This window comes from Camelus dromedarius, chromosome 9 (genome assembly GCF_036321535.1).
Source record: "Camelus dromedarius isolate mCamDro1 chromosome 9, mCamDro1.pat, whole genome shotgun sequence".
Lineage (NCBI taxonomy): Eukaryota > Metazoa > Chordata > Mammalia > Artiodactyla > Camelidae > Camelus > Camelus dromedarius.
In genome coordinates this window covers 13829912-13855758 of record NC_087444.1, presented here as the reverse complement: position 1 = coordinate 13855758, position 25847 = coordinate 13829912, and the positions used below count along the sequence as shown (strand labels likewise).

At 37.5% G+C, this 25847-nt stretch overlaps 1 protein-coding gene across 3 annotated transcripts in view; it reads right to left on the bottom strand.

Moving 5' to 3' along the window:
• The window catches only part of EEIG2 (EEIG family member 2), a 74734-nt gene that overhangs the window by 47162 nt on the left and 1725 nt on the right, over window positions 1-25847 (bottom strand). For all 3 annotated transcript variants that reach the window (XM_064488786.1, XM_010975883.3, XM_010975882.3), the window contains exon 2: window positions 4571-4691. In XM_064488786.1, the coding sequence (XP_064344856.1) occupies window positions 4571-4691 (121 nt within the window). The remainder of the gene's footprint in view (window positions 1-4570; window positions 4692-25847) is intronic.

Here is a 25847-nt window from a genome sequence, read left to right as displayed (position 1 = left end):
TTTACTTAGCTTTAAATCTTAGTTAATGTATTTTTCAGTTCTGGAATTCAATTTGATTTTTTAAAAACAGTTTCTAGTTCTATAATTTCCCATAATGTTCAATCATTATAATTTTTATAACAAGTTTGTCTTAGACCTTCTCCAAATCTGTATCTTTTGTTTTTATGATCTATTTTTCCTTTTGGTTTTGGTCATGTAGTCATATCACTCAGTATGCTTGGTAACTTTTGTGCACGATGATTTGAAGAAATAATTTCAGGCTCAGAATAATGTTATTCTCCTCAAGAGAAGATACACATTTGCTTCTGGCAAGAAGTACAGTCAGGATACACCGTCTTCATCCAAGCAGCAATTGAGCTGATTAGAAGCTGAGTTTCAGTCTTAGTAAGGGTCAACTGATAGCCACTATCCTCCTCCTTCTAGGCTGAAACTCTTAGTGTGTTCCCAAAAAGCTTGAGGTATTTACCAAGGCTCCTACTGTTGGTGGGCCCTGGACTCCACTGTTTTTGTTTGTTTGTTTATAAATGGAGGTGTTGAGGATTGAACCCAGGAACTTGTACATGCTAAGCTAAGGCCGCGTTCTACCGATGAGCTATACCATCCCCTCTGGAATTTATTCTTGTTCCCTTAGTCCTGTAAAATTGCCAGAATCTCAGCTCAGCTTCTTAGCTTCTCCATCACTGCTTTTGGCTCAGCTCCTTAGCTACTGCCTATAAATTAGTAAATGCTTTGAGGGCAAAAACATTGCCAAATGTCAGGGTCATCTCTTTACGCTTCCCTTGTCTATTATTGTAAGCCTCTTAAATCCTTACTGCCTTGGCAGCTTCTGATGCCTTCAAGCAGCTATTTTTAATATTTTATCTAGCTTTTCTGGTTGTTTTCAGAAGGAAGGGTAGCCTGTAGCAAGCTAGTCCATTAATTTCAGAAGCATAAACACCCAGGTTTATTATAATCTTACAGCCTGTTATGGATTGAATTGTGCTCCCCCAAAAGATATGTTGAAAACTTAACCCACAGTACCTCAGAATATGACCCTACTTGGAAACAGGGTCTTTACAAAGGTAATCAAGTTAAAATGAAGTCCTATTCAATGTGACCACTGTCCTTATAAAATACAGGAAATGAAAACATAGGTAGACAAGCACAGAGGGGAGATGACATAAAGACACGGAAAAGACAGCCATGTAACCAGAGTGATGCATCTACAAGTCAAGAAAGGCCTCAGGCTAGGAAACTAGGAGAAAGGCAAGGGACAGCATCTTCCCTAGTGCCTTTAGAGGGAACATGGGCCTGCCGACACCTTGATTTTGGTCTTCTGAACTCCAGAACTGTACAACAATAAATTTCTGTTGTTTTAAGCCGCCCAGCATATGGCACTTCTTTACAGCAGCTCTAGAAAACTAACAAAGGACCTTTTCATCTTCAGGTCTGGGACAGTTAATTTTGTGTCAATTTGACTGGGTCACAGGGTGTCTAAATATTTGGTTAAACATGATTTCTCGGGGTGTCTGTGAGGGTATTTCTGGATGAGATTAACACGGGAATCAGCTGACTGAGTAAAGCAGATTGCCCTCCCCATTGTGGGTGGGGATCCCCCAGCCTGTTAAGGACATGAATGACAGAAACAGTGGAAGTTGAACTATCTCTGCCTGTTTGAGCTGGGACATGGTCTTCTCCTGCCCTCAGACTAGGACGTATACCACCAGTGCTCCTGTTTCTCAGGCCTTTGGACTCCAACTGGAACTACATTACCAGGGCAAACTGTGGGACTTCTCAGCTTCCATAAATTTGAAGTCAGTTCCTTATAATAAATCATATATATACATATATGTATATATATCTCCTGATTCTCTGGAGTTCTGACTAATGTAACATCTTACTCCTTTAGAACAGCTTTTTCCTATTTCACTCATTTTACATAGGTGCCCCCCCCTTCAAATGTTATCTTTCAGAGCAGTCTTCACTAACCCCTCTCTCAATTTTCTAGAATGATGTCTTTTCCCTAAGTTATTCTCTGTTACCTCATTGTATTTGATACATAACACTTCTCACTATCTAAAAGAATCTTACTTGGTTACATGCTTACCATCTTTCCTGCCACTCCTCCCCTAACTGCAACTAGAAAGTAGAGTCCCTGAGGGCAGGAACTCATCCCAGGCCACCACTGTCTTTTCAGTGCCTTAGAAAGTACCTGGCACATTGCAGGCACTCACACACTTGCAGTCAGCCTTCCCTGTGTCCTAAGCAACAGAGTACATTATCAAACTTCTGAACCTTTGTCAAATTTACAGGTAAAATAGTATCTTATTTGTAGTTTTAATATACATGAGTGAGACTAACTTTTTATATGTTTAAAAGCTATTTGTATTTTCCTTTTTGTGAAATGTATATTGTCTACTTTTTTTTTTCAAAAGTTGTTAATCTTTTTCTTACTGATTTATTTGAAGGAATTCTTTCTATACCAAAAATATTTGTCCTCTGACATTATTTGCAGATATTTCCCCGAATTCCTGACTTTTTAAAGGTATTCTTTGTAATGCAGAAAATGTTTATAAAATTGAGTTTTACTAATTTTTCTTTATGGGATCTTACTTTTATATGATAGGGTAAGGTAGGGTAAGTTCAGTAAATACTTTCATTTACTAAGCATGGTAAGAGAATGCTAGCGGTTCATCAATATCCATTCTCTCCTTCTTTAGTGGAATCTGATAGCCCCTCAGCTAGAGACTACATTCACAGCTTTTCTCCCAGTTTGGTGTGGTCATGTAACCAAGTTCTAACCAGTGGGACATGAACAAAAACCATGAGCACCACTTTTGGGTTGCCCTAAAAAGGAATGCATTTGTTCTCATGAGGCTTTGTCTCCTTTCTCACACGTGGAGAGAGAACGAGGCTGGAGCGACTTCCTTGGATCTAAAGATGGGCACCATACAGTGGAGATGGCAGATCTGCTCTCCAAGCCCTGAGGGGACCCCTTGGCTTTTACCCAAGAGGGACATAAACCTCTATTTTGTTTAAGTCATTGTATATTTGGGTCTCTGATTCAGTTACTTGCCGTATATGCCTTAACTAATACACCAAACTTATGTAGTCTGAGGAACTGGTTTACTTCAGATGAACAAGCCCTATCCTACGTAGCAAAAAAAGAAAAAATTAAAAAAATGAATTCTGAGTTATGCTTTACTATAAATTGGTTATATTTTCTTTTTCTTAAAATTCAAAAACTGACAGATCATCTTTCAAAAATCATGACTAAGACTAAAACTCCATTTAGAAAAAGTTTCAAATTCAGAGCCTCAGCAGGAATTAAGGCAGAAAGGGAAGAAAGTAGGATGTATCTCAACTAATCCTAGTAACTCCATGGGGAAATTATTATACCTTTATTTGGATAAGGAAACTGATTTTTTAAAAGTCAGAAGGATTGCCTAAGGTTTCACAGTTAATAACTGGCATATCTGGGATTCAAACCCAGGTCAGTATGATGCCATATACAATTTCACAGCATCACCCTTCCTTTAAGGAAGGCTCCATTCAATTATTGCTGCTACAAATGACTATTTTAGAGGTCTATTTTCATTAGAGGCTTAAAACCTATAAAATGTATGTATGTGCTTATGTTATGTTTGAACTGAATAATTTAAGCAATATAAGGGAAATTAGTGTGTAGTCACATACATACATCATAGTGTCCATATCAGTTGATTCAAAAAGCAAAATAAGAAATCCTTAAGTACAACCTTTTATCCAATACAGAAGGGTACAAAACCAGAGTGGAAAAGAACAAGGCAAGGGATTCCTGTTTTCATCCTGAATACTTCTCTATTTATTTTTTGAACTTGTATATGTGTTACTTTGGTAATTTAAAAAAAAGTATATAAAATTTAAAACATAAAGTTTACATTTTAAAGTCAACACTTTAATTCACCAGTAGTGGATTCCTAATGGATTTCTCTTTTTCACCCAAAAAAGGTGGGATCACTTACTTATATATGTATTAAGTTGAACCGATTTGTGACTGCAATTTTTGTAGATGATTGGTAATAAGCTTCAAATTACTATGTGGAAAGGAAATATATAACAAAGTAAACATGGACTTAGAATCAGAAACACTTGTGCTTAAGTTCCTACTTTGCCATTTATTAGGTAAGTGAATTTGGGCACGTAACAACCTCTCTGAGCCTTGGTTTCCCTGAAAATGGAAAAAATAACACCCATTTTCAGATTTGTTATTAGACACAAAATACGTAAAGTCCCTAAAACCAGTGCGTAACAAAGAAGAGGAATTTAGTGAATGACACGATATAAACATATTTAGCCCCCAAACTAATAAAATAATATTAATACCTATATGTATAGTGATAATGTGATGAAGGTTTTTCAATAATATTTTAATTTATAACTTTGGATTCTCCCTCTTATTTGTCATACTAATTTAAATTATTGCTGCAAGTGTGAAGTGAAATTACATGTACCAGTTCTAACAATAAAGCAGAGCTAAATAAAGCGCATCAGTGACTATGAAACTAATTCTGGTTTCTGAAAGCAGAGAAGTAATAGGCTATTTTTATACCTTCCTCACAGATACTCTGTAGATACAAGGGTCCAGGATGCCTGTGGTGGCACTTGCACTCATTTTGCACATAAATGAGAACTTCTTTCTCCAGTGAACACAGTTTGCTTGCACCACCTCCCTGAAGGGGAAAAAAAAAAAACCCAAAACCAGTTAATTAACTATTATTGATGACATGTTAGAAAGCACACACTCTTTCACTCAAGTCTATAATATAAACATGATATATTAAAAGCCAATATTTAGAAACAGTGAAACATGAAGAGAACAAATTCCTAACAATGTGATCTGAAATCTTTAGAAGGTTTTAATTATCCATAGGAAAATGAAAAAAAAAAGTGAATTTACTTACCAATTTAATCAATATAAACTGATGCTTCATTCATTCAGCACACAATACACATTTGTTTATAGTAGGTGTGATGAGTATGGGGTAGGTGATTAAAATATGAAGATGAAAATGACAGTTTTCTAACTGTATAGGGCTTATAGTTTACAGTTAGTGTAAGAGACAGAAATATAAACAAACACTTATTCTGAAATGAACTACTGCACAGTCTCACGCCTATTCCAGCCATGAGAGCAACAGCATCTACCATCTATGGACAGCGTATCACATGCTATTGAATCTCACAACCACCCCAGGAGGCATCCTCCTCCCTTTACAGGTCAGGAACATGAGGCACAAGGAGAGACGTTAACTCAAGGATATTCAGGTAGGAAGCAGCACAGCTAGCACTCAAACTGGGCTCATTTGACTCAAAAGCCCACTTGTCTGTTTTTTCCAACAACTCTGCTCTTTCAAGTTTCCAGGCCTTTGTATGTGCTGTTCCCTCTACTATCCTCTTAGAAAGGAAGGATAATTATTCCTCTAACATAGGAAGAAAAGAAAGACAGTGCGCAAAAATAAAGACAAAGCTGGAGAAAGCAAAAGGGAAAGGCAAGAGAGCCCAGGTTAAACGGTTTTCATTTTCTCAGGAAAGTGTAATAGGTGAGGTTACTGCTGCAGGAAGACAGCGGCTAATGGGATGGTGAATGTGACCATCAAGGCTGAGGATGGTGAATGTGACAGAGAGTCAACTTGCAGCTGCCTCAGTGAATAAAACAAGTTTGCACTGGGACCAGTCAGTTTGGTTTTATGGATTTCTCCATCAATGCACAGAAATCCAGTAACAAGAAGTGCAAAAACAAATATAATTTAAAAACCAAGTATGTGTTTGTGTGTGGTGTGTGCATGTATGTTTACTTATATACATACAAGCAGATACACAAATGGAGAGGAGGATGTGTATTTTATCATAGGTTTAATTGTCATAACTTTAGCTTTTTTTCTCATTAGGAAACTCTAGGTGATTTAAGGAATTATGATATGAAGAGAATGTATATGTGACTATGTGTATATGCATACTGAAATCCAGCAGGGGTGCAGTTTATCCGTATGGTCACAAAACAGGCAGAATAAAAGTTTGGCAAAGCATGGATCAGAAAGTATTTGTCAGGCAACCTGAGGCATCCACAATAAGATGAGCAGCAGCTAACCTATACACTCAAAATTAAATGAAAAGGGGAGGGGAGGGATAGCTCAGTGGTAGAGTGCTTGCCTAGCAAGTGTAAGGTCCTGGGTTCAATCCCCAGTACCTCCATTTAAAAAATAAATTAAATAGAACTAACTACCCTACCCCCAAAAAAGTATACAGTGCTATATGTTAATTATATTTCAATAAAACTGGAAGGAAAAAAAATAAATAAAGTGAATTTTTTAAAAATTAGTGAAAAATCAAGAGAATAACAAGCAAGAAAAATAAAACCAGATTTTTTTTTTCATTGTTGCTTCTCTCTCAACATCTCTTGGCCTCGAGACTTGATCAAGGCATTAGCCATGGACTCTGGAGTTTCCCAAAAAAGGGATGCAGACATATCAATGACTGGACTCCAGACCCTTCCAGAGACTGCTGAGCTTCAAGGCACTGGGTTGTTTCTGTCACTGAGACCAATGACATATGATCAAGAATCAGAAACAATATTTTTAAAAAAAAACCTATTATTTTACTTTTCTGATAAAATTACATAAAACTTCTGATTAAGGATGAGAGATTGGCTGCCTGTATTAGCCTCTGTTCCCTCCCCAAAATATTCTAAATTAAAACAAAAGAAATTTTTAAGTGACCATGTCACAAGGACAAAGAGACCCAGACGGGAGACAAAATAAGTGGCCAAGGACAGACAAGTGAGAACTGATTAAGCAGATCAAAGAAAGCTGAACCTTGAGCTGCAAATAGTGAAAGCCAAGAGCAGGGATCTAAAATTGATCTTAAAGTAGAATAAAGGAAGGACAAAAGGCAGAAGGATTCATTGAAAACTCTTTTATTTTTATTTATTTATTTATTTTGGAAACTGTTTTAGAAACAGAGCCTCAGATCCTCTCTCTGACTCCTGCAGAAGTCTGAGATCATTCTCCTGACAAGGTAAAAAAACAAAGGGATCTCTGAAATACCTGACTTGAGGGCAGGTATTGAAAATGGGGTGAGAGCCTGACCATATCAGGGGGAGGGGGATGAGAGATGACTTACTGAATGCTGACACCTCCAACCTTCTTCCCTTCACCTGGCTCCCCAGAATGCTGGGGCCAGGTGTATGTACATATTTTTTCTTAAAGATGTGGAAAGAATATTCCCTGGGGAATCCAACTACCCCAAAGAAAATGAGATGGATGTTGAGGGTTCCCAACAAAACAGTCTACAGTAATAACCTGACTCAATGAGCACCCTCCACATGCACAAAGCTTCTAGCCAACTTTTAGTGCTTCACAGTTACATGCGAGCACACACGTAAGGAAAGTCTCTTAATATGAAATATAGAGAACAGTGAATAGCAAAAAAGCAACTTGAACAAAACAAAGTCTATGCTGGAGGAAGAACAGATTCTCAGAGAGAGACAAAGTACATCTACCATAGAGACATAGGATGCTGATAAAAAAAAAAAAAGAACATATAGGAAACTAAAAAGTGCTCATGGAAATCAGAACTACTGGGCTTGATACTCTGTTTGTCATTCCAGATCCACTACCCTTCTCTGTGGCCCAGGAAGCTGGCCTTTATGGACTTTATCAACTAGGCTCCCTCGCCCTCTGCCTCTGAATGTGCTAAAGGGACAATACACTGCCAACTACAGTAAACACTCAATAAATTTGTTGACTGAGAGCATAAATGTCATGCATGGGCCACAAGTGAATAATCCCAGCTACCACTCCTGCCTACATTACTTTACAACTATTCCTAAATCAACCCCTTTCCTGTGTCTAGCCCCACTACCCTAATTCAGTCCCTTAATAACTCTTCCCTGAAATATGGCAACAGCTTCCTAAATGGTCCCCACTCAGGTCTACCTTCCTCATTGCTACCAGAGAGCTCCTTCTAAAACGCAAGTTTGGTAATGTCATTCCTCTGTTTAAAATCCTTCACTGCTTCCCCGTGTCTCAGATTAGGTCCAACCTCCTTAACATGGCATCTTCATGATTAGGTCCCTGCCTATCTTCAGTCTCATCTCTTGAGCCTTTTTGTCTCATACTGATTGTCATTTCGCATTTACTTCACACTGTTTCTCATATGTATGTCTTTATGACATTTTCTTTCCCTCGCACACTATTTACCTCCTTTTCAACTACAACATTCACCAGTTTAATTCTAACTCATTTAGATTAGTCATCACCCCCTCTAGGAATCTTTCCCCAATTCAGCCCTCAGGTGAGGCCTGGTGTCCTGTATGACCTGGTCTGCTTTGGTCCCCTGAATCCCTCAGCGCCCACCAGTCCCTATCCTAGAGGGCTGCCACCCAGGGAAGGGGCTGCAAGAGCTGGCTGAGTTGGCTTTCTCCATCATTCCCTTCCCCCAGGATGTGGTCCTAATTTCCTTTATCCTTTCCTTATTCTGGCAGATTCTCCTATGATTACATGTATTTCAAATGAACCAATACTGTAAGTGAATTTTTAAAATTTATAAGCCTAAAATATTGCTGACTATGCCCTTTCTTAATAAAAACTCAAGTATAAACAGATACGTTAATTTAAATAATCTTTTAGATTTTGTACTATTAAAATAATAGTCCTGGAGTTTGAAACAATTTCTCTAAATAAAAAAAATTTGTGTGCCTAAGGCGATTACTCAGATTTTTTTTGTGTGGTAATCTTTAATGCGCGCACACACACACACACACACAGAGCTGTCAGAAAGCTGTCCAAATTACACAAACAAACAAAAAAAGTGGCCAAGTTATTTCATGGCAGTTTGTTATACTGATGGGTTACCATGGAAACAAACTCAGACTACTTGGCAACTGAGACAAAAGCCACATTAGTAAATGCTTTCCGTGATGTGACTCATTAATTTCCTATGAGTCTTATATGGTTGCTTAACCACTTTTAAGAAACAAAGCAACAGAAGATGATTTGTGTTGATACTACAGAAAGCCAAATATTTATAAGATAAATGGTAAGTTGCTGATTGTGAAATATCTAAGCAGAGGACTTAACAGAAGATAAATGTTGCTATGGCCATTGTTTATGTTTCAAAAAAGTCAAAGGAAAAAATCTTAAAAAATAAAAATAATACAAAATAAAATGAAAATTATGGACCCATTTTTTTATGACTAGTTACTGTACCAGCAAACTGCATTACTTAATATTCTAAGAATAACTTGTACATGTATATACTCTAGGCACATACTTAAAATTATGCCATATCTTGGTAACTCAAAGTATTTTTAACTTATTAAAAACAGTGATAAAAAACTGCTATGAGGAATGCAAGCTGTTTTTCCAGACAGCATTACTGCATGGACGTTAAGAGCCAGTCCGCTTCATTCAAATCCTGTGTCTGCTACTTGCCAGCTGTCACCACAGACAGTCCTTAAACTGCATTTCCGTTTCCTCCTCTGTGGAACAGGTATGGTAATGGTACCTACACCTCATGGGAATTTTGGGAAACCAAGTGAATTATTACACTCAATGTTTGGAACAATGCCTGGCTGATAACGGATCTCCATAATAAATGTTAGATATTGTTATTATCAAGGATATAAGTAGTTTTAAGGGCACTTACATTTGCCCTCCAGAGAGAAATAATGGTTACATTTATAAGTAGAGAAATTTCTTCAACATTAATGGAGATTTCTATTTCATAAAAGACATAGATTGCTGAGAAAATGAACCTTTGGGAACTGAGGCAAAAACAAACATTTTGAGGCTCCAAGGATAAATTAGATCCATAAAGTTGGGCTTTTCAATTATAACACTAAGGATCAATGAATCTCTTATACCTCAGAGGTATTTTTGGCTTGAGTAATTGGGTGGACGGTACTATCATTCAGTGGGAAAAACTGAACACGAGATTTTTTTCATTCATTTATTCACTCAATCACACATTCATTCATTCTGTTGGTAGTGTTAAGACAGTGAGGACAGTGACAATCCAGTTTTGGACATTTTGAGGTTGAGGAGCCTGAGGTCTCTGTGATACTGTAACTTATCAGAAATACATATTTGCTGATTCAGGAGACCAAAATGTATTTCTCATATATATTTCTCTTCATCCACAGTTCCTGGCTCACAGCTCCCAAAACTGTTGGAATTTCCTAATTGTTGACATTGAGAAAAGGTGTCTTTTGTTATGTAATTGAAGCGACTCTGGATCCTGCCCTAGGGTGAGGGTTGGTAGCCGGAAGAACCAACCATGTGATTAGAGGACTGGGACTTTCAGTCCCACCCTCTGATTTCTGTGGAGGGTAGAGAAGCTTCAGGGTTGTATCAACAGCTATTGACCAATGATTTAGACAATCACAACTATGTAAAGAAGGCTTCACAAAAACCCAAAAGGATAGCTTTCTGGTCCTTTTTCAGAGAGCTTCCACATTGGGGAAACAGAATGGTTCCACGTGCCACGGTACTAGAGTTTGGATCCCTAGGCAACACTGATACAGGAGACACAGGAGAAGAGGAGGGCAGGCCAAGGAGACTAAAGTGTCAACAGAGAGGAACAAAGGAGATCATGTTACCACCAAAACTGAGGGAAAAATTTCTAAGAAGGATAACAATTAGTGTTATAATTGAAAAGCCCAACTTTATGGATCTAATTTTTCAACAATATCAAATGTGACAGAGAGGTCAGGTAAGATAAAGATTCAAAAAAACCAACAACGAAGTCATTGATAACACTGACAAATGCAGTTTCAGTGGAAAGGTGGGGGTAGAAGGCAGATTACTATGGGAAGCAGAAACGGAACAAAGAGAACTGATTTCAAATATTTTAGTAATAAAGTGGAAAAAATCAGGGTGGCAGCCAGATGAGGATATGGGGTAGAGGATTTCATTTTAACATTTTTTTTTAGGGGGGAAGGTAATCAGGTTTATTTATTTATTTTTTAATGGAGGTACTGGAGATTGAACCCAGGGCCTTGTGCTTGCAAGGCAGGCACTCTACCACTGAGTTATACCCTCTCCCCCATTTTAACATTCTTGAGTGCTATGGGAGAGAACCAGTAAAGAGAAAAGTCAAAGATTTGAGAGGGTCTGAATGATGGTGCCAGAGGGGACCCATTGCTGAGAACGTCAGAGGGGGTGGGGTCCACACAATAGCTGGGGTTGGTCCTGGACAGAAGGGGCTTCTTCTTGCTTTAAAGGGTAATTTGAAAATTAAATATATATACTGTGGAAACTACAAAGTGTTATGACTCAAGACTTCACTCAAAAGCTTTTTTTATGATACATTTCCCGAGGCCCTGGGTAAAATTATTCTCTTGCTCCTATAAACTCCTGGGACATTCTGTACGCACATCTAGAGCTGCCCTGCCAATGAAAGATACTGAGAGTAAGAGAAATAGGACTCTGATGAAGTTGTGTTGCATGTTAAAAAAGTACTCCTTTGGTATTTTCACAAGTATAGTTATTGAAAGGGAATTCTATAGAATCAGAGGAGGTTTTTGGGTATAGTGATATTAAATAGTGAATTCTAAAGAACACGGATAGGCCATCAGGGACCTATTTGAAGTTACAGATAAGGAGAAGGCTGCAGACTGTTTACACTGAGATCCAGAGTGAAATGAGCCAGTGACACAGCTGGAATGTGACAAAATAGCACAAAACAATATTAAACATTTACTGTGAAGGCTCTACTCTGGCTGTCTTGGTTATCCTTAAAATAATCATAATGATGTGATAATGAGGAAACATTCATGCTAGTGAAGTAAATTAAAATCAAAGGCACCGCAACACAGTCTGGCTAGCTCTACTTTGAACAGAGGTCTGGAGAATAGATATATATATTTACATATGATTTAAATTTCAGCAGATCTGTACACCAACAACAAGATGAGACTACAAAGGGGCTGTATATAAAAGGATTGTACAAAGAATAACATGTTGGGATGTTTCCTGAGTGACACAGACCTGCTGAGGTATCTCCTGCTGTCTCTGATCACAGTCAGTGTAAATTTCATGTTTATGTATCCCATTGCATTACTTGACATGTCTGATATCATTCCTCACATGGAAGGAAACCCCAGTGGGAACAAAGTTGGTCGAGTTAGAGAAATTGCAATAAATATTTAACATAGCTTCTCAATTATTCTGTATGCTAGTTTTATAAGGGTTACCTTAGCAGTGTCCTGACCTACTGTCAGCTGGTACTAATTTACAGTTTCTCAACTGGAAACAGCTGGTGCTAATATTACAGTTATTACTGAGTTCCTGGTTGCTTCAGAAAGGCTTACATTTTATTCATATAATGAGAGAATTTATAGTTCTCAACTGCACATAATTACAAATGCATATTATCTGTGTTACTAACAATGGTTGTTTATTTTTCTATTAATAGGAACGCATTGACAGAAATTATGAAGGAAATTTATGGTTGTCAATAAAATGTTCTTTACTGATTTAGCCTACAAGCAAAATTTTGGAAACAATTACCTTCTTTTGCAAGGACTATGGACAATCTTTTCTAACTACCTTCCTGGGGCTGTTAGGTCTAAAACTGTTTCTGTCTTGTACACAGAGTAAACAGTGATGACCATAGGACAAGCCAAGTAAGATACTCATTTGAGCTTTCTGGAAATCATTCATTAACCATAAGGAATGACCAAAACGGGGAGATCTTCATGTCCAGATGGTACCCGGAGGTAATACTTTATAAAATACCTTAAGAGATTCTGAATTGGCCTAAAAAGGCAACAATAGAAGATAAAATGTTAATAACTTCAGGTTTAGACACCAGCATTAGAGAATTCCCAGAAATTGCCATTGAAATGTAGCTTCAGTTTATGAACAAGGAAATATATAAAATATTAACTAGAAAGAAAACATCACTAAATGAGTCATGCTATATTAGTGATGACTCACTACAATGAAATGAAGCAAACACGTGAAGTTCAAAATCAATGCTATGGGTAGTTCCTCATTTCATTAAGATAAAATAAGTCCTGGGTGTAAGCTAGTTTTTAAGCCACAGCTTGGAAATAGCATTCGATTAGGAAAAACCTAAAAATTTTAATGAAACCAATAAACAGGTTTGAGGACAGAAAAAAAAAATTTTTTTTAAGACAAAAGAGACTTTCAGTCATGGGTTTGTTTTTAATATTTGTATCCCTATTTTCTCTTACACTATTTCTTTGCCCCAACCTATAACCACGTTCAACTCCCTGTCCTAAAAACAGAAACATAAAATAAAATTGTTCCTGTTTTCCCCCTTTTACCTAATTCCACTTTCCTCCTCTTCATTAACAAACTTCCCAAAAGAACAACCACACTCAGTGCTTCTGCTGCTTCACCACCTGCTCACCCCGTAACCCCTTGAAACCTGATTTCTGCTCCTATGACTCCAATGAAGCTACTCTCTGAGGTTCACCACTGGACCACTGTAACTATGTATGGTGACAGATATTAACTAAACTTACTGTGGTGATCATTTTGCAACATAAACAAATATCGAATCATTATGTTGTACATCTAAAACTAATATGATGTTATAGGTCAATTATGCCTCAAGAATAAAAATTAAAAAGTCCACCAAAGACTTACTGATTGTCAAATAAACAGAGCAGCTCTCTCACCACGCCATCTCTCCACACTCTCCTCAGCTTGTTTCTCCTTTAGCTTCTGTGATGCCACATTCCTCTCCAATGTTTTGGTCTCATTTTTTCCTAATTATGTCTCTATCTACCAAAATTCTATACTTTGGTCCTTGTGTTTTGTTCTGAATGTTGTCTTTAGCTTTAATTATCTCGTCCATGTGGATTATTTTAAAATCTAGATATGAAAGAAATCCTAACTACCGTGCTCAGTTTTACACATGAACTCTCAGCTGCCTACCAGACATCATCACAGACCCTGCTTGCACCTCACATTCAAATGTTCACAGGAAAGAGCTCAGTATTGGCAAGAGAAAAAATACATTGGAGAAAACAGAAACAGCCAAAAAGAACTATTACTTAATTTACAGTCCATTCATGAAAGAATATTATGTATGGAACTATTAATATAACATGCTAAAATGTTTAATAATGTGGAAAATGCTTATATTATAATGATCAGTTTTTTAAAAAGCAGGATAAAAAATTGTATATGTAATTTGGCTTCAACTGTGTAAACAGTGAATTGGAAGAAACTGAAATGGTCTACATAAAAATGTTAACAGTGATTATCTCTGATAGGTGACATTTTCTTCTTTGTAATTTTATGTATTTTCCAAATGCTCTGTAGTAATCTTGAATTAATCTTAGAATCAGGGGTAAAAAGGGGAGATTCAAGGTCATGTTGCCTACAGAATAAAATCTGGTCTTCACAGAATGGCATCTAAGGCCTGCCAAAATTTGACCCCCAGTGCGGTCTCGTCCTTAACTCTAGGCCCCAAACATTCTCTGTTCCGCGCTACTACCTAGCCACCAGGTTCTCAGTGCTGTGCACTTTGACAGCTCTGTGTTCCTGCTTGTCAGGTCTGTTTTCCTCCTATCAAAGCAGGACATTTTGACCCTGAATATCTTTGAACCCTAAACCATAATACAGAGCAGGAAGGCAATGCTCAAAATTTTCTGTTGGATTAGCCAAGAAAGAAAAAATTCTACAAGTATTTTATCTAACTCATAATGAATATTACTGGTAGCAATAATAAACATAAAATTGGTTAAGATAATGCACTGGCTAAAATAACATATGCTAAAGATTGCTCTTGTCACAAAAATTAAGAATTCCAAACAGAAATGAGATACGTAAAATCTGACCCTGGAAATCTGGGCTTTGTAAAATTAATAGCTACCTGACAGATAGTGGCAGATTAATACAAATGAAAATAGATATTATAGTCTTTACTCTTGTTTTATAGTTCAGGGTCCTTGTAAAATATACAGAGAAGAGAATAAACACCAAGGAAAATAATTTCATAAAATAAAAACTGAAGTGAAAAACAACAGAAATAGTTCAATTGCCTGGAATAGTGCCTGGCACATAGTAGACAATCAACAGATATTTGTTAAATGAAATTGAATAAACTATTTGGTAAAGAAAATTGTCCAAGGAGTTAATCAGATTGGCTTAATGGAGTTTTGTCAGAAAATGCTTTCTTAAATAGCCTTATTGAGATATAATTCACATATTATACAATTCAGTCAGTTAAAATGTACAATTCAATGGTTTTTAGTATATTTAGAGTGTGAAACTGCCACTACAATCAATTGCAGAACATTTTCATCACCTCCAAAAGAAACCTCACAGTATCACTAGTCACTCCCCATTTCCCTTCAACCTCCCCATCCTAGGCAACCACTAATCTACCTCCTGTCTCCTTAGACTCTGCCTATTCTGGACATTTCATAGACATGAAATCATACAACATGTGGTATTTTGTGACTGGCTTCTTTCACTTAGCATGAAGTTTTAAAGTTTCACCCATGATGTGGCACATATCACTACTTTCTTTCTTTGTATTGCCAAATAATATTCCATTGTATGGATATTCCATATTTTATTTATCCATTTAACGGTTGACAGACATTGGGATTGTTTCGACTTTTTGATTATTATAAATAATGCTTTGAAAATTCATGTACAGTTGACTGTTGAACAACATGGGTTTGAACTGTGCAGGTCCACTTATACAGGGATTTTTTTCAATAGTAAACACTACAGTACTACACCATCCATGGCTGGTTGAATCCTCAGATGTGGGTAAGCAGAACTGTGGATAACCAGAATAAGGAGGACTAAGATACATGGCTAAATGACTGCGGGGAGGGCCAGTGTTCCTAACCTCCATGTTATTCAAGGGTCAACTGTATAAGTTTTTATGTTGACATGTTTTCACTTCTCTTGGGATATATTAGTGGAACTGCCAGATCATATGGTAACTCTGTTTAACTTCTGAGGAATTGCCAGTCTATTTTCAAAGCAGTTGCACTAGAAATGCTTTCTTGATGAAGATTCAGTGTTGATGTACCACTCTAAAAAATAGTTTTTAATAATATATACAAGTCAAAACATTATTAGAGTCAAAATGTCTGACATTTTCATCCCATTTCCTCGCTACCAGTTAAATCCTACTAATCTTTCAAAGCTTAGCTTGCATGCCGCCTCTTGCATGCCAATTCTTCCCTACTTTCTCAGTCAGAGCTAACAGCTCCTTTCCTCCTTTGAACTGCCACACAATTTTGTTTGTACATTCATGGTTGCCTTTGTCACTCTGCATTTAACAATATATGTGTCAGTATCTCCCACTAAACTGCAGGCTTCCGGATGGTAAAAATTTGTATTTTATGTTTACAGCAGTGATTATTATGAAGAATACATCATTTGAGATGATGAAAAGAGCCCATGCAAAAGATGGAAGTAAGTACCATAAGTATTTTCACAGAACAAACTTACCTACAAGGTAATACATTTAATATAAGATAAACTTGAAAGAATTTTATCAATAATTGCTGGCATTTGTTGATGACCAACACATAAGATCTATCTCAAGAGGTGTAACAAGCAAAAATAATGGTTTAGATAAACAGAAATACAAGTGGGGAGGGGTGGAAAGAGGGACTTTCTTAAAACGTTAAATAAAAATTAATTACGGAATAAACCTGTATGTCTGTATTTTATTAAATCATATTAGTTGGTAGAATGACTGAATGGACCCATCAAGGCTATTGCAGAAAATTCAGGGCAAAATGTCCCTAAATTACAAAGTTTAAAAAAGAGAAAACTTTCCTTTTAATACTAATTCACTTTCCTTGAATATACTAACATGTAAATAATTGGCTAGGACTAATAAAAATGGGGGGGCACGGTAAAATATTTATTCATTTTTTTTAAATTGTGGGAAAATATAACAATTTACTATTTTAAACATTTTAAGTGTATAGCTCAGTAGTTTTAAGTACATTCCTATTTTTGTGCACCAAATCTCCAAGAACCCTTTTCATTTTGTAAAACTGAGACTGTACCCATTCAACAACAATTCTCCACTCCTTCCTCCCTGCCAGCGATCATCATTTTACTTTTTGTCTCTATGAATTTGACCACTTTATGTACCATACGTGGAATCACACAGCAAATGGTAGGTGAATGGATAAGTAAACTGTGGTATATCCAGATAACAGAATATTATTCAGTGCTAAAATAAAAAGAAATGAGCTATCAAGCCACGAAGACATGGAAGAATCTTAAATGTAAATTACTTAGTGAAAGAAGCCTGCCTACTGAATCTGAATATGGCTACCTACTGTGTGATTCCAACCATATGACATTCTGGAAAAGGCAAAAACTATGGAGACAGTAAAAAGAACAGTGGTTTCCTGGAGTTAGGGGGAAGGGGGGATGAGTAAGCTGCACACAGATTTTTAGGGCACTGAAACTATTTTGTATGATACTATAATGGTGGATACAAGTTATACATTTGTCAAAGCCAATAGGATATACAACACCAAGAGTGAACCCTAATGCAAACCATAGGCTTTAGGTGATAATGATGTGTCAATGTAGGCTCATCAGTTGTAACAAATGTACCACTCTGGTAGGGATGTTAACAGCAGGGGAGGCTGTGTATGTGTTTGTGTGTGTGTGTGCTTGAGTGTGTGTGGGCAGGGAGTACATGGGAACTCTCTGTACTTTTATTCAATTTTGCTATGAACCTAATACTGCTCTAAAAATAAAGTTTAATTAAAAAAAAAAAAAAAGAGGGTGGGTAGAAGTGCCCTTAGAGAATTCAGTGAAGGAATCAGAGAAATAGGAGGAAAAGTTTCATGGAAGCCAAGACAGTCAAGTTTTAAAAAACAGGTAATTTTCACAGAATGCTGAATAGAGCACAAAGGCACAAATGAGAAATAGTGACTAGATACAATCAGAGATGGCTGATGATATTAGCAAGGACAGTTTCTGTTGAGTAATGGGGTGGAAGTCAGAGTATGGGGTTGAAGGAAAAGGAGGAATGCTTAAGAGACAGCAAGTGTAGACTATTCTTTCGTGAAGTTTGGATCAGGATTGTGCAGAGAGAAATGCAAGTTAAATGGAGGTGGGATCAAAGATACAGGAAAACAGGTTGGCATTGAACAGGAAGAATATTTTGTTCTCTGAAATGAGTGAAAAGATTAGTGAGGATGAAGATTAAATTTGTAGGTGGAGGGTGTGAGACAGAGAGAGACAGAGACACATAAAAGGAGGCAAGGGTTCCCAGGAAGTGAAAGTCATGACCTAACATGACCTCGTTCTTGGATCCCGAGAAGTAGCAGCTGGAGGACCTGTCTGGTATTACCTGGGCCTTGGATATGACACTAAGTTATTTTATATCCATATTGGAAATCTTAAGGTCATTCAGTTCTGTGTACGTATCCCTTTTATCCCTGTAATCCACAGGAAAGGACTACAGTGTAAGCCTTGGTCGCCTATTCCCCCTAAGTCCCAGACTGCTCTTTCCTACTGTTCTATTCTTCCTCACCCTGATTCATTCTTCAGTTGCTGCTCCTGTTCCCAACCCATTCTGCCATACCACCCGAACCCTGGTTCCAGGGGTAGACAAACTCCTACATTCTTAGCCACTTCTCTTAACACTCCACTTGCTGCCTCACCGAAACCGGGCCATGTCATGGGCACACTGCTTGTGCTGAAGCCCCGTAGGGCAGGTCATGTTTATTCTCCACCCCGATCTTCCCAGGAAGCAGTGCTAGCATGTTCCTAACTCCTCAGTGCCACTTACAGGCTGTAATGCTTCTGCTTTCAAGCCCGAGGCACAGATACCTGGCTATGCCTCACTTTTCTTCTTCCAGTTAATGTCACACTGAAGTACCTATTTCTAGTCCTCCCCCTACACACACTCCAAAACCTACAATATATTGGCTATTTTAACACCATGCAAATAACCTAACACCCTAGACTCAGAGTTCTTTGCCCAATGCCTATCTATCTTCAGTAACACTACACTCTGCACCGTGCCACCTCTCTAGATTTTCTCTAGAGAAAAAGATGCACACGAACGTGCACAGTGCCATCACTAAAATTCATGTTCTAAATTTCAGCTGGGCCCTGTCTTTGGTCAGCTTCCTCTCCCATTCCTTACAGAAACTTTTCTGATCTTTTACCATTATCCTCATATCCCTTACTTCATCCTTTTTGGTTGCTACTGAGAAAACTAAGGTCATCAGATGAGAATTCTCTTAATTCCAGTCCTAAGCCAACCTACCATAAGTCATAAGTCACTCCTCTGCTCTCGGTTCCCCAGATCCTACAGTAGCAAAGTGAGTCCAGACTCCTTGAAATGACCGCTTCCTCTCCCGCTTTTTATGCAGCGGCAGTAACACACCGCTGTACTCACGGCTCTCCCAGCACACACCATGCTGCTGTTTCTTGCCACTGGGTGCACTGTTCCTTCTACCACTCCTCTTCCTTCCCCAGCTAGACTGTTTTCAAAACCTTGCTAAGGAATTATCATCCATGGCACTCCCCCTCCCTCATCCCCCCCCCCCAAAGACCAGTTAAACACTTTTTCCTACCTCTTCCTGTATTTATTTTTACTACTGTAAATTTTACACTGCATGGGGAATTTCTATAGGTAATTAAAAGAACAAATTTGGGTAAAATGACCAGTAGAAACATGAACTACAGGAATTGAGTAAGAGGTGAAATCATAGTGGGGACAGTGAGAAAGGATTTCATTCATTCAACAAATAACCTATATTATTTAAGGACACAGTAAGTGAAGGTAAGTGTTGGAGGAAAGCAGTGGGTAGAGTGTAGGCTGGGATAGGTATGGGCATAAAGGTGATGAGACACTTGATCTCATTCTTAAGGAATGCTTGGAATTCTAATCAACTGAAAGAATGGTAATGGTAACGAGGTGGGAAAAGGAGAGAGTACCAAGGAGACGAATGCACACACATCTGGCCAACATAAGCTCACGAGTCTTGGCTAAAATGGGAGGTTTAGGAAGAGCCGTATTATGAAATAAAGTTGAAAGCTTAATCATAGAAATCCTGGAGTTAGAAAGGACCTTAAGAATCATCTAGATCACCCATCCTTCTAATGAAGGATAACATTCCTGACAAACGGACAAGGCAGACTGTTCACTACTGTTCTCTTCTAAACGTTAGAGACAATTTTTTTCTATTATTGTATTGAATAGAAACATGACTTCTTTACCATTTCCCCACTGGTTCTGGTTCTCTCCTCTGATGTGCCCAGCATAAGTCTATTCCCTCTTTATGGGGCAGTCTTTCAAGTATCTTTCATTCAACTGACGCGTGATCTTGAACAAATTACGCTACTTTTCTGAGGATCAATTTTCTTTTTTGGGGGGGGAGGGGTAGGCAATTAGGTCTATTTATTTATTTTTAGAGAAGGTGCTGGGGATTGAACCCAGGACCTTGTGCATGCTACGCATGTGCTCTACCACTTGAGCTATACCCTCCCCCATAATTTTCTCTTCTCTAAAAGAAAGGAGTGGCAGAGGCTAACTCTCCCCTGATAAGTGTCCTCCCTTTCTCTTTATTGTAATTCAATCTTTTGCTGGGCACATGGACACCCAGCAAAGACAACATTTCTCAGCCTTCCTTGGAGCTCGATGTGTCCTTGTACTCAAGTTCTGGTCAATGGGCTATGAGCAAAAGGGACCTCCCCTTCTGCTTTCTTCCTTCCCAGGGGCTGGAATTCGGATGTGAGGTGAGCCAACTTAGTCCCTGTGGATGAAAACAATACCTTGGGCATGACAGAGCAACAAGATAAAGAGCCAGGTCCCCTGATAACTTGACGGAGCAGAGCCATGTCATCATGAACGTTCTATGAGCGAGAAATAAACTGCTATCTAGTTTTAAACACTTGTCTTTCAAATATATGTGTTACAGCACTTGAAATACATTCTAACCCAATAGGAGGCAACACCCCTATAAAAGGGATTTTGTAGTAAATAAAGTTAGGAATGTAAAATATACATATATACAAGTTCATTTTTTAGTATTTGAGCACCATCATCTTCTCTCGAGACTCACTCCACTCCCCTGTTAGTAACATAATTCAAGATTCCTCAGAATTTTAATGTACTTCCCTGGGTCTCTACTTGATAATACTACCTGTTGAAGGCTGACACCCCAAACTGAACATTAATTCTTTATAAGCTGTGTTTATGGAACAGCATATAATTTCCCATATGACTTCCCCATATATTTAATTTGGGGACCTCTGTGTATTTGCCATTCTTAGCAAAGCTACAACAGATCCTTTCTTCAAATACCTGCATTCTTTCAAAAAATATAAACAGCCTCCTGTGTAAGGCTTAGTGATACAATAGTGAATATTAACTTACTGGTGTAAAACAGCATTGATAATAGTTTTAAAAGGTCTAACTAGCCAGTAATGAAACAATTTCGAGAATTTACTACTGGAAAGTCACCTCTTGGGAAAAACAGTAGATGCATGAGTACTGTTTCTTATTTCTCACATACAATAACCTTGGGCAAATCTAAAGGGGCCAGGCTTAGTGGTGTCACACACTGGAACCAATTTTATGAGACTACCACTCAGAAAAAGTCATACTATACATAATCACCTTCTGTTTTGTTAAAACATAAAGATGAGAACACATATACCCTAAAACCTCAGAGGCAGCAGACTTCAGTGATTAGAGCGTGCCCTGGAGCCAGACTACCTCCGAGCTCTGCCACTTGACAAGCTGTGTAACTTTCAGCACCTCTCTGTGCTTCTGTTTCCTCAGGTATAAAATAAGAGTAGTAATAACAGTAAAATGTAATACTAGTACCTTCTTCCTAGGATTATTTTGAGGATGCAGAGGCTTAGAAAAGTTCCTGGCACATGGGGAAAGTGCTCCATTAAGTGCTAGCTACCATTATTATACCTATTATAACAATGTGACTAGATGACCCCTTTTCTGGTCAGAGTAGAAATAATTTTGAACCATACGGTCAAACAGCATTTTCTAATCCTGGTTATTTTTTCTTTATACTAGCTACTTATTAGTAACTTTTTCATCTTAAAAAAGTCAATTTAACATATCAATAGGCAAATTGATAGTATACACATATCAAAAGCCTTATAAACGCCCCTTGACTCAAATAATTCCATTTCTAAGTGTTAATCCTAAAAAAAAAAAAGCACACAAAATTTGACTTTAATGATACTCATTTTAGTGTGTTTATAAAAGTTTTAATAAAAAAGAAAGCAAAGAAGAAAGACTTTCAAAAGAGACTTTGTTCAATAATCCATGGAAACATATATAATAGAATGGCATGCATCTATTAAAATAATTCTATAATTGAATACCTAATGATATGGGAAGATACATTAAATGAAAAAGATATAAGTATAGTATGATTCCACTTTGGTTTAAAATTATGTGATAAGTGTGTGTGGAGTGTGTGTGTGTGTGTGTGTGTGTGTATACAGATCAATAAAGACTCCTACGTTATACTCCAACATACTAATAATAGTGATTATTTCTGATTGGTTCATTTATATGCAATTTTTATTCTTTTTGCTTTTCTGTTTTTAAGTTTTCTGCATTAATATGTATCATTTCTGCAGTAAGGAAAAAAGTTACTTAAAAGAAGTACACAATGTACAATGAACTAAAATCCCCAAAACATGAAGATATAATCTGGCCAAAGAGAAGAAATTCCTCAGCTTGTTTACAAAGTAAATGATCCAATACACAGATGTGCTCATTAGCTTCCTGTACACTCCCCGATTTCACGTGGTTTTCTGTCACAAGCTCACGTGAAACTTAGAAAAGTATTTAGCTGTGAGCACAAAAAAAGATGGAAAAAAATAAGGCAAACTCAAACTTGGGAATCCTAAAAAATACAAGATAATTTTCTTCTTATATTTCTTTTTTAAAGTAGACCAGAAATTAAACCTGTTCTGACAATCACAATAAACTTCAAAAGTGATTTGAATGCTTTTACAAGGGAAGAGTGCTCTGAAAAGATTTTAATGCAATATTCTGTCTTTTTGAAAGGTCTTCAAAAAGATTTTATTAGGCAATAATTTGGTTTCAGTTTATTAGATTACTATAATTGTACAATGTATCTTCTGAGCTTTTATTAACTATGGCATGTAAAAATCTGCCCATTTTAGTAACATTTATTACAAATAAATACCTTTTAATCTTTGTATTTTTTCCTAACCTCTTCACTGAACACACTTTCCCAGCAGAAACCGGGTCCTTCTAAGATTAATTTTTGCTAATAATCTTTAAAAGGGCAAAACTGTGTAAGGCAATTCTAGATGAAAAGTTCAGTAAACAGTCTTACTCACAACAGATCAGAATCTAAGACATCTACGATAAATATGTCTCCAACCGCTTATCAGGTTGTCAGTCAATGTGGTATGTTAAACATACAACTGACCTCCTTGGGTCTTCCCCCACCATATATTGGTTCCCCTCAACAAAACAAAACAAAGATTCTTCTTGACTTCTTTACTCTAACATGTTGTCAAGGCATTTGTCATAGCATTATCAGTTCAGGTTCTTATTTGCTTCTGCCTGGGTTATTTTAATAGACTCCTAATTTGCCTCCTCATTTCCAATCGATCCCCATTTGAATCCAAAGAGCATCAGCCCACCAGCCAGCTTAAACACCCCTTTGATCACATTGCACATTACAGCCTAGTGTAAGAATCTTAGATTGACTTTTATCCTATGAACAGTGGAAAGCAAATTCTTTATAATGGCATTCAAAGTCTTTACCTTCTGCTAGAAGTTTAATGTGAACTCTCTGTAATCAGGCTAATGTATCACCAACTCCTATCGATGACTTGCTCAAACTGTCCCCATCATCCTCACTTCCTTGTCAACGCAAATTCATCCTCCCAGAACGTGCAACTGAAAAGCTGATGTGATTTTCAGTAACCGCTTACAATACAGTTTTAAATAAATTATTACCTTCAGAATTTCAACAACACTCACATATTGTCTGACCCACTGATTAGGCACTAACTCATACTGTCTCCTACTCTCAAGCAATTATACATGTATGATCTAATTTCATTAAGCGGAGGTAATTCCCTTATGGGCCTTTATATTTGTTGTACTTCTCATAGGCCCTGACAGCTAAAAACTTGGTAAATGCTCAATTAATATTGGTAAACAATGAATTATCTGCATCTGTAGTTTCTGCACAAAACCAAATATATTTATAATTTGCTATGTACCTCTAAGGCTTTTCTTTGATAAAATGAATGATTATTTTACGTAGGTTCATGCATCAGGGGGTCCCCAAAACCACCCCTAGGTTCAGTGACCCATTAGGAGGACTCACAGGACTCAGTGTATAGTCATACTCATGTCTAAGATGTATACAAAGCAGAATCAGCCAAGGGCAAAGGCGCAGGGAACAAAGTCCTGAGGAACCAAGTGCAAGCTTCCAAGAGTCCTTTCCCAGTGGAGTCACCCAGAACACAATTTCTTCAGCATCAAATTATGATAACACATGTTGTCTACCAGGGAAGCTCATTAGAGATGCAGAACCTAAGGTGTTTTTTTTTTTTTTCCTCTCTCTATCTCTCTTTTTTTTTTTTTTATGGCTGGTCATGTAGGCACCCCTTGCCTAGCACAGCCCAAAAGTCCAGACTCCCAGAAAGCACTCAGCACAAACCACACTGTTTGTAGTCTAGGCACAATGAGTCACTCTAAAGTTTCATGTCAGTGTGGGCAACTGCTGAACATTCCCAGATGCCAGCAAAAACACTGCAAGCGGGCACTTCTAAGGAAAGCAGTCTTGGGCCTGCTAAGTTAACTCTTCCTATGTAGTTCATTTAATATTTTTATGGGAGAAATGTTAAGTGTTAACTATATTTGATTTATCAGAGGTACAAGGTGATTTTTAAAAAAAATTAAAATCTAGCATTTATTTTGAGATGCACTGCCTAGACTGGTACCCAAGAATGAAAAGCTAGGCAATTTTTAAGTAATTCACTTCCTTTAGGTACTTCTAGTTTTCTTTCTTTTTTCTTCCAAAACGAGGTATCTTTTTCAAATCAACACTTTCATAGGTGCCAGGAGGAAAGAATTAAGTAAACATGTAAAGGAAACAAACCCTCTCAGGCAAGGTCCTTGTCTTCTCTTTACGTGTCAGCTGGGTGCCAGAGCGCTGTGGTAGCTGTTTTAGGTACACTGTCACTAAATCCTCTCAACACCCCCATCAGCCAGTGATGGTTCCTGTTTTATAGATGGAAGCTTTGCGAGGCTAAGTAATCCACCCAGGGTTACCAAGGTGGAGAAAGGGTTTAGGCTCAAATCTGCCTCATTCCAAACTCTTGCTCTTAGCTTTACACAAACTACCTCTACCTAACAAGGCACAGATTTCTTACTGTGACTCATTTCCCTCAAACAATACAGTGATTGTTTGGTTGGTTACACAGAGCACCATTCTTAACCTAACTTTGATTAAAGTCACATTTTAGTTTGAAGAGAAAAGGGTAAATTTAATCCAGGATACTCTGCTTTTTCCTTTCCAACCTTGCAAACTCCAAGTCAAATTACACCCTTTGCTTGTTAAAGCCATTAGGAAGCTCCCTATTCAGCACAGCACACAATTTTCTCCTTTATCTGACATATATCTGATTGAAATTAGATAGACCTGTATTTGAATTTTGGCATTTCGCTTACCAGCTGTGGGGATCTTGGAACAGCTACACTGAGTCTCAGTTTATTCATCTACAAAACGGGGAGCCCTACCTCATAGGCTTGCTGTGAGAACTAAATAAGTTAATATACTTGAATGGTTTAGCCTACACACATTTGCTGAA